General features: G+C 38.3%; 1 protein-coding gene across 1 annotated transcript in view; it reads right to left on the bottom strand.

Moving 5' to 3' along the window:
- PTPRT (protein tyrosine phosphatase receptor type T) overlaps positions 1 to 14,103 on the bottom strand; it is a 339,432-nt gene that overhangs the window by 261,336 nt on the left and 63,993 nt on the right. Inside the window, exon 5 of the mRNA XM_075721369.1 lies at positions 13,400 to 13,574. Coding sequence (XP_075577484.1) covers positions 13,400 to 13,574 — 175 coding nt within the window. The remainder of the gene's footprint in view (positions 1 to 13,399; positions 13,575 to 14,103) is intronic.

The raw sequence follows: 14,103 nt of genomic DNA on the forward strand, positions 1-14,103 counted from the left end.
ATTATCACCACCCCTAGTAATATAATGCCATGGATATAACAGGCAGACACATCAAAAGTGTCTGCTAACCTGTTAAGTCATACAAAAACTAGGTGACGCTTTCTTCACCACTCAATACTCATCTTTTTATTTCAGGTTTTTATGATACATAGAGTTTCAGAATACCCTGCAGATCACAACACTCCTTCCATCTTTCACCTCTCCTGGGCTGTATATCTGCTTATTTTCAGTTTAAAGCTCAGCCTTGAAACATACTTCTTGATTTAGGTTGTTCCCTATGAGAGACTCCAAAGTATTACACCAAGAGATCAATTCTTTCTCTTTTCTCACAAAAAGCATTTTGAGGCAGTAATAAATGCCAGAAATTCCAATATTCTGCATGGTGCGCTGTTCACTATGATAGCTGTAAGGATGGGCGATAGGTCTTGGTATTTCCACAAAAAGCATTCCAGAGCCTGTGAGAAATTGGGGAAGATCAAAACTACCACACAATACTCCTGCAAAAAAGGAAAAGGGGTGGGAGAGCCAGCCTCGAACAAGATGCATTTATTCCAGCATCACATGTATCTCATTTCCCATTATGGCCAAACTACCGGTTCACTGAGTTGCTGATGTCAGACCGTTTGCCGATGCTCACAAAATACTTCTTGTCCTTTATTTCTACCAGGGTTAAAGCACATAAATACAGAAAGAAACAAAAGAATTCTGAAAATTTTTGCTAAAATCCAACTAAAAATCCAGAAAATTTACCTCCTAGATGAGGTACTGATCTCCATAGCACATGCTATGAAGCTGAGAAACAGTGACAACAGTGAGAGTTCACAGCTATCAGGGCAAGAAGGCCACAGACAATATCACTTCATTTATCCATTTGCTCTCATCATTGCTAGCCAGTTCAATGCTGATAAAACAGCACACAGTTCCCAAGGCACTCATGCACTGATCCAAAGGCTAGGGACAGTAGGTGTGCAGGAGCCCCTCAAACTATCTCAAATCCAACATGCCAGGGAACACATCTTGACACTACGGAACAAGTTCAGCCTTCATGGTACACAGGCAGTGTTAGAAATTTGGTGCAAGTGCACACAGAAAAATACTTGCACGTCCCAATTATGAAAGCTTTTCTGTGACACAAAAATGCCTTTTGGGGAGGCTCAAGACATTTCCTTTTTTCTTTTTGTGACAGACGCTAAAAGGCTGTCTGACAAAAAAAAAAAAAGTTATGTTTTCCCACACCTGAACTGAAAACCAACAGCTTCCATCAAGTCTCCATTAGCCATTCTTTGAGGCATCCAGTACACTTTCTTATTAATACATTTATTATTTGTTACTGTATTGAGTCCAGAAGCTCGTCATGTAGGCAATGACCATCTCCTGCTGCATGAAATACTGCTTTTTCTTAAGCGTGTAGTACATATTTATGTCACTGCTGAAGAGGCTTACGTTAGAAGCGGGGGAACCTAAAGTTTAAAAGTTTCTCATTCCATAGCAAGAAAGAGAACAAACATGGTAAGCAAAAGTATTCATTGTGGAAACATAAAGGTATGTTTCACAAATATATGTGAAAATCCGGTTTGAGATAACTTTCCTCAGAACAGACAGCAGCGCTTCAGCAGAACAAGGGACCTTGCAAAGATACTTAAGACACTTATATAAGTTAACTAAGCCAAGATCATGGTCAATACAAGTTCCTACACAACAACAAAATATTCAATAATTCAAGATTTATTATATTTAGCAGAAAGACTTAAGATCTGACTGTTACATGCAAAGGCTGGAAACATTTGACTGGAATAAGGTATAGATGCTAAGCAGTGAAGATAAGTATTTAAGGAGCTTACCTAAGGTTGTTGAGATTTCCTATAATTTAAAAACTTTTAATCATAATCAATCGCTTTTGAAAACTATTCTGCGTTATTCATATGGTATCGCACATGATGCAAGAATGACTTGTAAATTCTATGGCTTGCATACTGCAAAAGGTCAAATTAGATTAAACATTTTTTCTTTCTGTCATTACATCTGTAAGTGAGATGAGATACATGAAAAACAATAAAACTTCCTTATGAGTACAGAACTGCTACACCTGGGGCTGAGGCACACAGAAAATTCAGATCCTCTATTTTGAAAGTAAATCTTGGAAGACAGAATAGTCTAGTTCCTACTGAAACTATCACAGCTTTACTGAAGAGTATTAAATTTTCCTTTTTGCTCAGGAAATACCAATAACCCTACTGCAAAGACTATAACAGTACTGTGATTCCAAAAGGACTACATACAAAGGAATTATGGTGAATTTGAGGATAATTCTATAACAGAATGAGTTTCCTCAGACTGCTTGACTAAATGCAGTGTTAAGTAATGCTAAATTATATCAAATTCGCAGAGCTTTGGAGAGGACCATGCGTATGGTGAAAAGGTTATATCTTTGAGACAAAGAATGTATTTTCCCTAATTACTGTCAGTGTGCAATTCAATTCTAGATAGTGGAGTTAAGCCTTGTCTGCCTTCAGCATGTGCCACCTGATCCATACAGCTTTTAACGTAGCCCTCTCCTTAGTAGGCAGTAGAAAATAAACAGAGCACTCAATTGTCAGAGTCCATTTACAAAATCAAGACTCATGCTCTCGGAGCTTTTAATACATAATTTAATATTGGCATCAAGTGAACATCCCCAATTTAAAATCCTGAAAAAGAAATTACTGAAAAAGCATTACACTTAGGACTTCTCATGGTAGTTAGATACATAGAAATCTATACAAAACGCTTGTCCACTACATGATTTCAGTTCTCAAGAGCATATGGGTTTATGACCACAACAATAATCATAAAACTTTCCACAAGCTAAGTGATTGCTGCATGCTCTGAACAGCCTAACCAATAGGCAAGAAAACCAATGTACCAAAATTCTTGCTCATCCCTGAAGTACCATATTCTTGACACAAGGCAAACAAAAGTAAATGATTCACAAGACTCAACAAGTAGAGCAAAGGTATGTAACAGAGGTAAGGTTAAGTAGAAGGGGATGGTGGAAAACAATGTAAGAGCAACCACAGAAGTGCTTATATTTAGAGTTTCAACCTCAAAATCATGGAAAATACTAACAAATCACCATTTAGTGAGCAACCTGGGTCAGAAGACTGAATAATACCATACTGCTGATTAAAAGGCAATACAATATGGTCATCAGTGTTCACAAGGGTCAGTCAAAAACTCATAAGCAGCAGCAGCAATAAAAGAAGCATTTGCCATAATACAAAGGAAAGAAAAGAGAAAATTAAGGAAGTAAGCAACCCAAAGCACTTCCATTTTAATTTGTGTCTGTATCCTGCTGAGGGAAGAAAGAGTTTGTAAGTTGTAGTCTGTCATGTAATTCAGTATTAGCTGCAGGCTAATAAACAGGACAGTAAAGCATATGCAAAGACTGATTTATAGGATCCAAAGAGAGAGAGCCTAAGTCTTGCAGCTATTTGCATCTTCCTCACATACAAACAAGCACTGATGGAAAGTTTCCTGCTGAGAAAGAGAGGCAGGCAAGAGACACACTGCAGAGAAACCTTGTTAAAAAGAATAAGAAAGAGGACTGGAATAACTTCTTCAGAGAGGGGTTTTTACATATTTGTGCAGCATAGCAGAGCACAACAGTGCAGTTGAAATAATTCATAATAAAATGAAAGTTAGAAAAATCAGCAACGCTAGGAGAGGTCTGAATGTTTTACAAGGTCCACCTCGAAGGTGTTATGGCGTAGCTGTTCAGCAGGCAGTATGGACTGTAGAGAGCTAGGAAACAGCATATTATGTTGGTTTTTTTTTCTCAAATTCATAGGCTAATGATTGAAATAGTGGCAGGGCTTGCTGTAATCACCACCCTATTTAACTGCTGCTCAGCAGGTTTCTGCTCTTAGATCTAAAGCATTCTTTAAAAGTCACAGCAGGACAGGGGTGACAGTGAGGATGTGATCCGAACCAGTGTCCCAGCACCAGTAAAAGAGAGGAACAACTGGTGGTATTTAACATGGCCAAAGATTAACACATCAGATCAAAGCTAAAAACCAGCACAACAGATTTTAGGGTGGTGATTCTATGAGAAGTGTATTTCATCGTCTTACAGCTAGAATGGATGCTGGGAAATTACTTGCTCAGAAAAAAAAAAAGGATTCTTCAATTGGGTAGAGATTGAGAAGGAGGACTGCAAAATCTCCATTCAAAACTCTTCAATTGGGTAGAGATGGAGAAGGAGGACTGCAAAATCTCCATTCAAAAACACAATTTTGGCTATTTTCTTGCCTTAAATAATCTCACAGCTGAGTAGGGAACTAACTTCAAAGTGATCATTCTTTCCTTAACACATGTTCTTTAATCTCTTCATTCAGATAGGACAAATGCAAACACAACCAACACCCAGCTTCTCCCAGGAGTTCGGTTATACTGACTTTGAAAGCAAAGCAGTTCAGCTCCATCACTCAAGAGGTAAATGCTATGCAAACTTTAAAAATCCCATTCACCTGAATACTTAACACAAGCTTGCTGAATGGCCTCCATTCAGCACCGCTAGCAGACTTCAAAAGACTTTTGTCATCTCCTAGCTTTGAAGCCAAAAAGATTCTGGAGCTGCCATAATGCTAATATCCTTAGCTCTGAACTCAACTATTCAGTGTTTATAAAGTTCCACCATTCTTTCCTCCAAAACTTGCAACCTACTTTACCTTAGGGTTATAGCTTCAGCTTGTAAATGCCAACCTCCAAACGCAGCAGAGTAGTTAACCAAGTGCCCGTATAGTAGGCCAGTTGCAGCATGTGTTGTGTTATGCTCAAAAGAAAAGGAGGTAGAAGGGTGTGTGTAACACACAGACCTGTAAGTCTGTAAAAAGTCTGAGGACGCACATGAAGAGAGATCGTCTAAGAAAGGGTTAGACCTCAATATAATCAAAAGTGGTTCAAGATGTACAAAGGGAAAAAAGCTAAATAAAATACATCAAGGTAAGGTGGTCTTTAGCGCAGATCACTGGGAACAAACATACTGCTTTTAACTGTTCTATCTCTTGTTTTGCAAATTTTTTAGAACAATAAATATAAAAGCTGAGCATACCTTTCACATATCCTAAGGAACTCAGCCATGTACTAAGCAGATTCACAATATGCTGCCAAAAAAGACTAAAGCTTAAATCAAGGCAAAGATGGCTGGGGAATTTATTAGCACCTTGCTCAGGACAGAAATTGTCCTTTCCACAGGCGATTTTGAACAGTTGTCCTATGACAAATACAATACCTTTGCAGAAAGCCTATCAGCTGCAGTAACTACTGCACTTCTGAAAGAGATCCGTAACTACAGTTCTTTACACTGTGTCTAGCACTGCAAAATTTTTAAAAGTTCCAGTAATCACATTGGTCTGAGGCATTTGCATCTACAGAAAGAGTCTACTCCCTTCATTGGAAATTAATTTGTTTCTCCTATACAGATGGGATCTATAGGTCTCACTGTATCTTTGTTTTGCAGGTTTATTCTTAAATGCTCTCATATTAATGATTATCCTTTCATACTAAGAAATCTGATGCATCCTTGCATGCATTTCTTATTAAGTAAAGCCCTACTTTTTTAGGTTGTTTTTCTTCTGCTGCAACAGAAGTATTATTTTGATATGAAAAGGATATCTTTCCTGCTGAGATAACAGCTCATACCCAACAATTATATCTCATAAGTGTCCAAGTATGCCTAAGTCATACCAGACTCTTTGCCAACATTCAAGTATGATGACAGATGATATTTCAAGGGACTTCTCTTGAATTAAAAGCATTTAACAGGATTGCAACAACAGGGTGGGTAAATTAAGAACAGCTTTAGATTCTGTTTTCCATAGAAGCCCATTAATAACTTCCCTAGAATTAAACAGGCAGAAGAAAGATGAGCACAAGAGAGTTAACCATGTATGTGACTCATCGTTTCTGCTAAATCTTTTAGCTAAGGCATAAGCAAAAAAAAAGTTTAATTTTGAATTGTAATGTCACATAAGCATCATTAGCAATCAACTTGCATGAAAATTTGTACATTAAAAAGAAACAAAGAACAATGAAAAGCCGCCAGATATATTTTACAGTGGCACACATCTGGTGGTCTGAGTTACCAACCTGGACACTGCAAGAAAGTTTCCAGTTAGCAAAGGCATTCAGGATATATCCTTAGCATTTGATGCTCTTTTCTGAGCATCGACAGTCCTGAATTAATTTATGTGCAGTTGCCTTAAACCTTCTTGAAAATTTTAACTAGAAACTGAAAAGGCTGAGAGTTCTGACTACAGGACATAAACCATAGGGATAATCTAGCAGGAACACACCCTACCAGAAACAGCAGCATAGGTTGGAGAAAAAGTGATATAAAGTGTTAATTCTGTATTTTGACTACACTCGGCAAGCATGCTAGAAAGCTAATGGGGAGGAGAAGTAATACAGGCCAAGTAACTGCTACTCCTCCCTTCCTTTTAAAAATAAATAAATGACAACTGGTAGTTGCAAGACTCTGTAGACTGACAAATGGATACTACAGCACAAGAACTCAAGTTAAGAGTTAACACTCTTTACACCCAGCAGCAATATACTAGAAAGCCACATTACTGCTATCCTTCTGCAAGATGTAAGACAGCATGAAATATGTGGAATTACCTTGTCCATACTTTCCAAACATAAGTGTAATCCTAGGTAGGCTGAAACACATTCATTTATGTTTTGCCAGCATCCCTGCTTCCGCCAGCTGCACTGTTTGTTGGGAGCTTTCTCTAAAATAGGAAGTTAATAGGTAGGTATGGCTTACTGGAATACACACCGATAAATAATATTCTATTTCCACTAGTTTTTGGATCATATATTTTATCTGAAGACCAAAATTTAATATAAATTATTGAAGCATTTTCAACATTTTAAGATTGAGGATGCTTTGACAAGACATCTTATTTAGACTTTGATGCCCATTTTCTCCTTCATATTGTCTGATGGGATAAGGCACCTCAGAATTGGAGATGAGAGAACAAGGCTTATCATCTTTTCTGTAGCAGTCTACCCTACAAGATCAATTCACGAAAAGTCAAGGAAAGCAGAGAGAGTCTAGAGAAAGGGGAAGGTCTACCACACAGTGATGCTTTCCCTATCATTATTTTTGTTCTCTGGAGATTCCGTCTGTTCCCTTTGAATGGAGGTAACAAGGAACATGACACAGATAAAGTATGAAAGACAGTTATTAACCAAAACAGCAAGAAAGCTCCCTTCTCCCCACAGGGAATCTTGCAGTTACTCAGTTCAAGTAACTGCAACTAAAGATAAATAAAAAACCCAAAAGTTTTACCAAGTTAATCACACCTTCAAGTAAGGAAAAGCTATTTCTTAGAGTCTTGAGAGGGAGAAGAAAATAACCCTGAGATACCTCCTCACTACTACTAGCTATGAGAGCTTTCTCCAAGACCACTGAGGACTCCTTCCCCCATGACTTCCAGTCAGCAGAACAGCAGTTGACAGCTGTCCACGCACCATGCCACAACAGCAGCTGGTACCCAAGATGCATCAGGGAGGCTGGAGACAATTCCACAAACAAGGAGGGAAGAAACAGCTTTCCGTAACGCTCTTCATCCTTGGAAAACTGAAGGATATTTACTCGAGTCCCTTCTGCTTCAAAAAGATTGTTCCTTAATCTTTCTCCATTTATTATTGCATTTATACCTTGTATTTAGCCAAGAACTTTATACATCATCAGCAACATCATACTTAGAAATCTATACATTAAAAACAAGTCCAAGCAAATTCATCCCATGCCTACCTCTACCAGTCTCACGTGAAATTTCAGTCAGAATAAAACCAGAACTCTAGGATTTACACGTGCCTTGGGAAGAAAAAACAAAAAAACCCCAAACAAACAAAAACCCAGAAATGATGCACACCACTAACCTTTCAAGAAATTCCTGAAACTCAACTCAGTGATGTGAAAGGAAAGCCATTATAATTTCCCAAGTAGCTACAATCAAGATAAAGTTTAAGACAGTACTCCCTGCTCGTTTTACAGAGAAACAGAAGGGCTACTGAAGAAAGAGGTATAAAAAGCTGGGAAAAAAACTACAGATTGAATTGTCAATACACCAGTAGTTTACAAACTTTCCTTGTACCCCAGCTGTAGCTTTGCATTCTTCCTGGATGTGCTTATTCTAATTTATACCTTGTTGACTAACGTAAACATGAGAAACAAGGAAGGTACACACTGGAACACGACTGCAAGTCTACGTGGCACTTGGTGCAGTTCTGAAAACTGGATCCTGTATGTGAAGTATACATTAATTGGTTCTCAAGAAAATGGCTTCATTTCCCAGTTCTACTTTGGAGGTTAAACAGAAGGAGAAGGAAATGTTTCCTTTTGAAAGAACACCTATTGTTCATACTAACTGCGGATTTCTATGAAACAATGGCTTTGTCTTCGTATTTCCCCCATCCATTTCACAGAAAGATATTAAGATGGACAGAAACAAGAGAAAGTGGAGTTAAAGCTCTTGGTGAGAGTGCACGAGTGTTTGTAATCTCTCTGCCTCCCCTCTTCTCACCACACACCCACCTACTGATTAAAACTGAGTTAAAGCAGCTGCTATTGGACTACACCAAACTAGACGATTGAACAGAGCAACGACAAATTCAAGTAATTACCAGCCAGATGCGAACACCGAGGAAGGGAGTATTACATTCCCTACACCACTGTGACTGCAAAGAAAAAAAGGAACGTAAGTGGCTTTTTCAGACACCCTACAATCACAAAGCCATTCTCCCTTGTTCAGTAATTTCAAAGCCAGCATAACCTTCATAAATGGTTTGCATGCACACACACACACAAAACCCATTCTGTGCTGGTGTAGTGTTCAAAAGAGCAACATCATTACATGCTTTATCAAATCTATACTTTACTTCTCATGGCACAGTACATGTAAATTCTGCAGACTGAGTCTATTTGTGTAAACTGGAAAAGATGGAGAAAGAGATAGCGCACAGCCTGAGGGGAACCCTCATTATCACAGCTTTACCGATACTATTGGTAGTGCCAGCAAGAGACTTTCTCCTGTTCACAAGGTGATAACTTCGAGGATCTTGATTAATGTGCACTACTCAGGCAGACGAATTTAAATCCACCCAGCACCTTCTGAGATCTGGATGAGTCTGATAAGTAGCTGCAAGGCATGAGAATTCCTATCTGAACTTATTAATGCATACTAGAAAAAAATACTTTTTTAATAGTAAAATCTAAAACACATATATACCACAGCTGAGCTTATCTCCTAAATGGTTCCAAGGGCGGGAATGGACTCCGTCTGCTAGCCACCCTGATGGCAGAAGAGGATGGTTCAGTACCAGCGCCTACTTTTCATATCAATACCCCCAGTCTCCTGAGTGAAGTAGTGAGGACTTGAGTACCACCACAGAAACAGCAGTTGCCACATGACGGCAAGGATATTATGTTAGTTTTAATGATTACATTTGGCATGAATACCTTGGGGTATAGAACTATCCATGCATCAGGCATGAAAACAAATTTAAAAAAAAAAAATCAAAACAAACAAAAACTTTGAAGAATCTTTTTCATATCCACCACCTCTCTCAGTAATTACTTTATATGAAGTGAAAGACATTGGAGTTTGTTAGCATCCTAAACAACTATGTTGAAGGCAATCGTGTTTTTATCCCCGGAACAAGCTCTACTCTAGTGTACACGTGTAACGCCATATTATATACTTTCATACCTACACTGCACGTGTTTTATTCAAGGAAACCTCTGGAGAGCCTGATGCAATGTTTCTAGGGCCAGCTCCAGGCCAAGATCAGGCTCAGCTGTAGAACAGAGATGTGTTTATATCTTACTACATTTAACCTCCAGAAAGCTCTTTCTTCTAATAGGACTTCCTGACGTTTAATAATTAACTGAAACTATTCTGGACACAGCTCTAATAATAAATACTGAGGTAGTCAAAATACCTGTACAGGTTTTCCTTGATGAGTTTGCCTTATAATTGTGAACGTGGAACTTGCACAGTATATTTAATACTGGAGAAGCTTAAATATGTAGACTTATTGAAATGTCTAATTATTTAGTGTGCTTTTCACACTTGACTATCTCAACTCTGATAACCCGACAGGGGTTTTTTGTTGGTTTTTTTGTGTATGTGTTTGTTTAGTTTTGTGTGGCTTTTTTTTTTTTTTTTAAATTCCAGTGTCTACTTATGAGGAAAAGACTCAGATCACTAGAGCAGTTTCCACAGTGTACCTGGTGAGTTAATAAACAGATGGTACAACTACAGTGACAAGTATCATACCAGAAAAGACCTAGAGAAAAAATAGTAAGCAACTCTGAAAAAGAAACCTCTGGTGTCACTGAAGGTATCAGCTTCTTACATCTAAAAACCTTCCAAAAAAAGAGTGACTGATAAAAGATGAGCTGTCCCAAATATCACAAGGATGACAGAAAGCCACTCAGTTAAGAGACAGACTGGTTTTCATCCACGTTGACTAACTGAACACTTTGAAAATCAGCTAAGACAAAACTGAAGAGAACTAGAACATACGCTTGGAGGTCTGTAGAGGGGCTTCGTGGAGTACTCCCTACCCAGAACAGACTCTAAGAAAATGCCATGAGCCTTAAAAGAATTTGCATCAGGTAGCAACAAAATAATTTTGAGGGACTTCCTGAAGAGTGAAAATCTCAGAAAAATTGGCTCCCTCCATATACACACACAGAGTTTAAAATGTTATTCACAACCTTACATAATGTGACGTGTCCTGGAAGGGCACTATCATTAATACTTACCTTAAATGGTAAGATTCCAGCTGATTTCCACAGTATTTTAAACAATCTTTACACAAGCAAAACCTACATTTAGTTCAGAATATGAGTAACTGCCACGCAGCTTTTACTTAAAAGAAAATTACAGACAAGAAGCATTCCATTCGTATGCGATCAGTATAGCAAGTCGTAGAATCTCTAGGTTTTTTGAAAACCACCCTGTACAAAATTGTATCAAATTACTGTATGTGCAACAGCGAGAGATAAGAAATAGAGAAGAGCTATTTCCACTGGAGCACCAAAGGATGGTGAGGTGTACAGAAGGAAATGATAGGTTTCTCTGGCTTGACTATTATGATTCTGGAGTGCAAAGAGAAGAATAAATGTATTGTCATTTATACAAGCCTTGCAACAGTCAGAAGACAGAAAGGTATTGGCATAGACAGCAAACAGCTCTACAGAAAAGCATTTTCACAGTACTACAAAGGTATCTCCTGCCACTAAATATACTGTAATAATTTGAAACTAATAAAGTTATGATCTTTTGTATAGGATTTCCGCTAATTACTTCACCATAATACACTGTTCGCAGTAAAGATGTCCACACAGACAAGTAAGGGGAGGACTCGGGGCGGGCAGCAGAAGGTGGCGTGTGTTTAATTTCATTGATCATTTCATTTGCTGCAATAGGTATCTATTGTCCCAATTTAGGGTGTAGAAGTAGTGCATGTATTTCAAAGCAAAATCTCTCTTTCTGCATCTACCAAATACTATCATTCAATATTGAGAAATGTAAATTACTCTTTCCTTTCTCAATACTACAATAAAACATCTTATGCATAGGGAAGCAAACAGATCTTTACATTAAAAAGATACACAGAAACACTTTTAAACCTTAACCTTCATTGAAGAAATCCCCTATGATTTTATGTTCAAGTGATCAAGAGAAAGCATGTGAGAAGCAGAGTATTAGCTTGGATTTAGTGGGTTTAGGGGCAGGACTATCAATTGAGCAAAACTTCAATTACAGACTAATTTAATATATACCCAAGTACATTATTGCAATTCAATAAACATCTCTTCAGAATTAAACAATTCCAATTTGCTTTCATTTCAGCCTGTGTGCACGCATTACAAATTTGCTATTATCCACACTAAAATTAGTCAGACTGTTTGGAAGCACTCACCCATGCAATCCCAGTGTGTCACAGCGCTGCATCAAACTAACCTCAGATGAACTGCTTAACCTTACCTGCTTACTAAACAGGAGCAAGGAGCAGAGCAGGGTACCTTCCCATAACAACATTACTCTCCTAAAATTTCCTCTAGCCAGGTGTCTGCCCGAGTAATCCAGCAATGTATCTTATCAACGTCTCTCCTGGTGGACATCCAACTATTCATGTTTATAACTTATTCTTCTATTTTTTTCCCTTCTTATACTGTTGAACTTGAAAGTGTCAGGCACCTACTCAGCTTTGCATATTCTGATATTTGGTTGCTCTGGAAGACTGCCCTCCCTCTATTTCGCTATGATACAATACTAGATAGGCTACTCCTGGCAACTCAATTCCATTTGAATCACAACTGAGCTCCTCTGGATTTGAGCAAGATAAGACCACCAAGTGGGAATTAAAAGCACCTGGCATCTAATAGGAGCATTCTCTTCACAATCTGTGTAGTCTGAATATCTGCACCATGCAACACTCTATTTAAGGCATTGTAAAGGCATCAGTAGACTGATCATCAAATGACAGAGTAAGTCGGCAGAAAGTACTACAGTGGACAAAAGTGATCTTGTTTCTACAGCAGCCCTCCGTTTTCACAGAAAAGTGAAACATTTGGATCAATAAAATTATAGTCAGCGAGCAGACCCATACTCCTCCCATTTGACGTCACCCCCACCCCAAACACAGAATGTCTCAGGAGCAACTTCACCACCTTTTGACCTCTCCACCTAAGAGGCAGTGAGCATCCCTCTGGTGTAGCTAAGAATATAAGTTAAAAGAAGGGAAAGAAAAAAAAAAAAAAAAAAAAAGTGCAGCACAGTAAATAGCACTTCACTGTGTGTCATGGAGGCAAGATTAAGACACATCTTGCATGTGACAGGCACAGTATCAGCTCCTGAATCACAGTAAATGTCAGGGCTAAACCCCTAGCATCCTCCAAGAACTACTGATGTTTCTACTGCGTACTTCAGGACATCAGCAGGATCGATCCCCTCATTTACTCCGAGCAGCCTCGAGCAGACTCTTCTGACATGCAATGCTCTGTCACAAGATTATTGATGCCTGATAAAATACCGTAAAGGCAGGCAGATGAAGCTGACTGATAGACAAACTCTTTAGCTGACTACATTAAAAGTATCCATGGCTACTATGCATTATTACGAAAGCTTAGGAAGAGGGCTGTATGCAGACAAAGTTTCAATTCAACTAATTGTTTTAAGAAAATGATTGAAATTCATGTCACTTTTACTCTTTTTTCTTACTTAAATTTAATATGAATGAAAGAAGAAGGTCCAACAGGATGTCAATTTTTATACACAGATGCCATCTGGGAGGAAATACTCATCTTGCATAAACCTGCTCCTTTAGTGCAACCTACCTTTCACTATTAATTCTGCATAATTCGAAACTCCAGATCCACCGTCTGAACGAATGACACATCGGTACTTGCTGATACTGCGTTGAGAGGTGTCAGCCACACTGACAGTAGCAGAGAAACGTCTATGGTTGACCACTCGAGTGACCATTAATGCTGTGTCCCTTCCATTCCACTGCTGTAAAGGCAGACAAAAATAATTTAAGTTATGAAGATGCACAGATTAGGCATCCATATGTAACTCATTCTTTGTTATGCTTCTTAACATCCACATTCACATATCTAGGTTAGATTTCATACAAGCACAATTGTTCAAAAGACTGCTAGCCATACCCCTGAAAAATTTACAGGGTTGTATCAACTAGGGCTTAAATGTTCTTACACATATATTTAAGTTTTCATGCCTATTTAATTTTTGAAACATATTTGGGCATTTTATGTGTTATATGTATTGAAAAGGCTGGAGAGTGACTCACAGTATATTTAGCCTAGTCTGGCTAGGGTATGAAAATTTTGTACACCTGGGAAAACACTACAAATGAACAGATTTTATGAATTTGGCATTTTCAGATGTAAAACTTTGATTCTGGACCAATTCAAATAAATTGGTTGAATGAGCAGACATCCTTATATGTCCAACATTCCTCAATAAACCTCTCTACCAATACCAGACTACATTTTCCCAACTGGAAAAGGGACAGATGAAG

This window comes from Pelecanus crispus, chromosome 14 (genome assembly GCF_030463565.1).
Source record: "Pelecanus crispus isolate bPelCri1 chromosome 14, bPelCri1.pri, whole genome shotgun sequence".
Classification (NCBI taxonomy): Eukaryota; Metazoa; Chordata; class Aves; order Pelecaniformes; family Pelecanidae; genus Pelecanus; species Pelecanus crispus.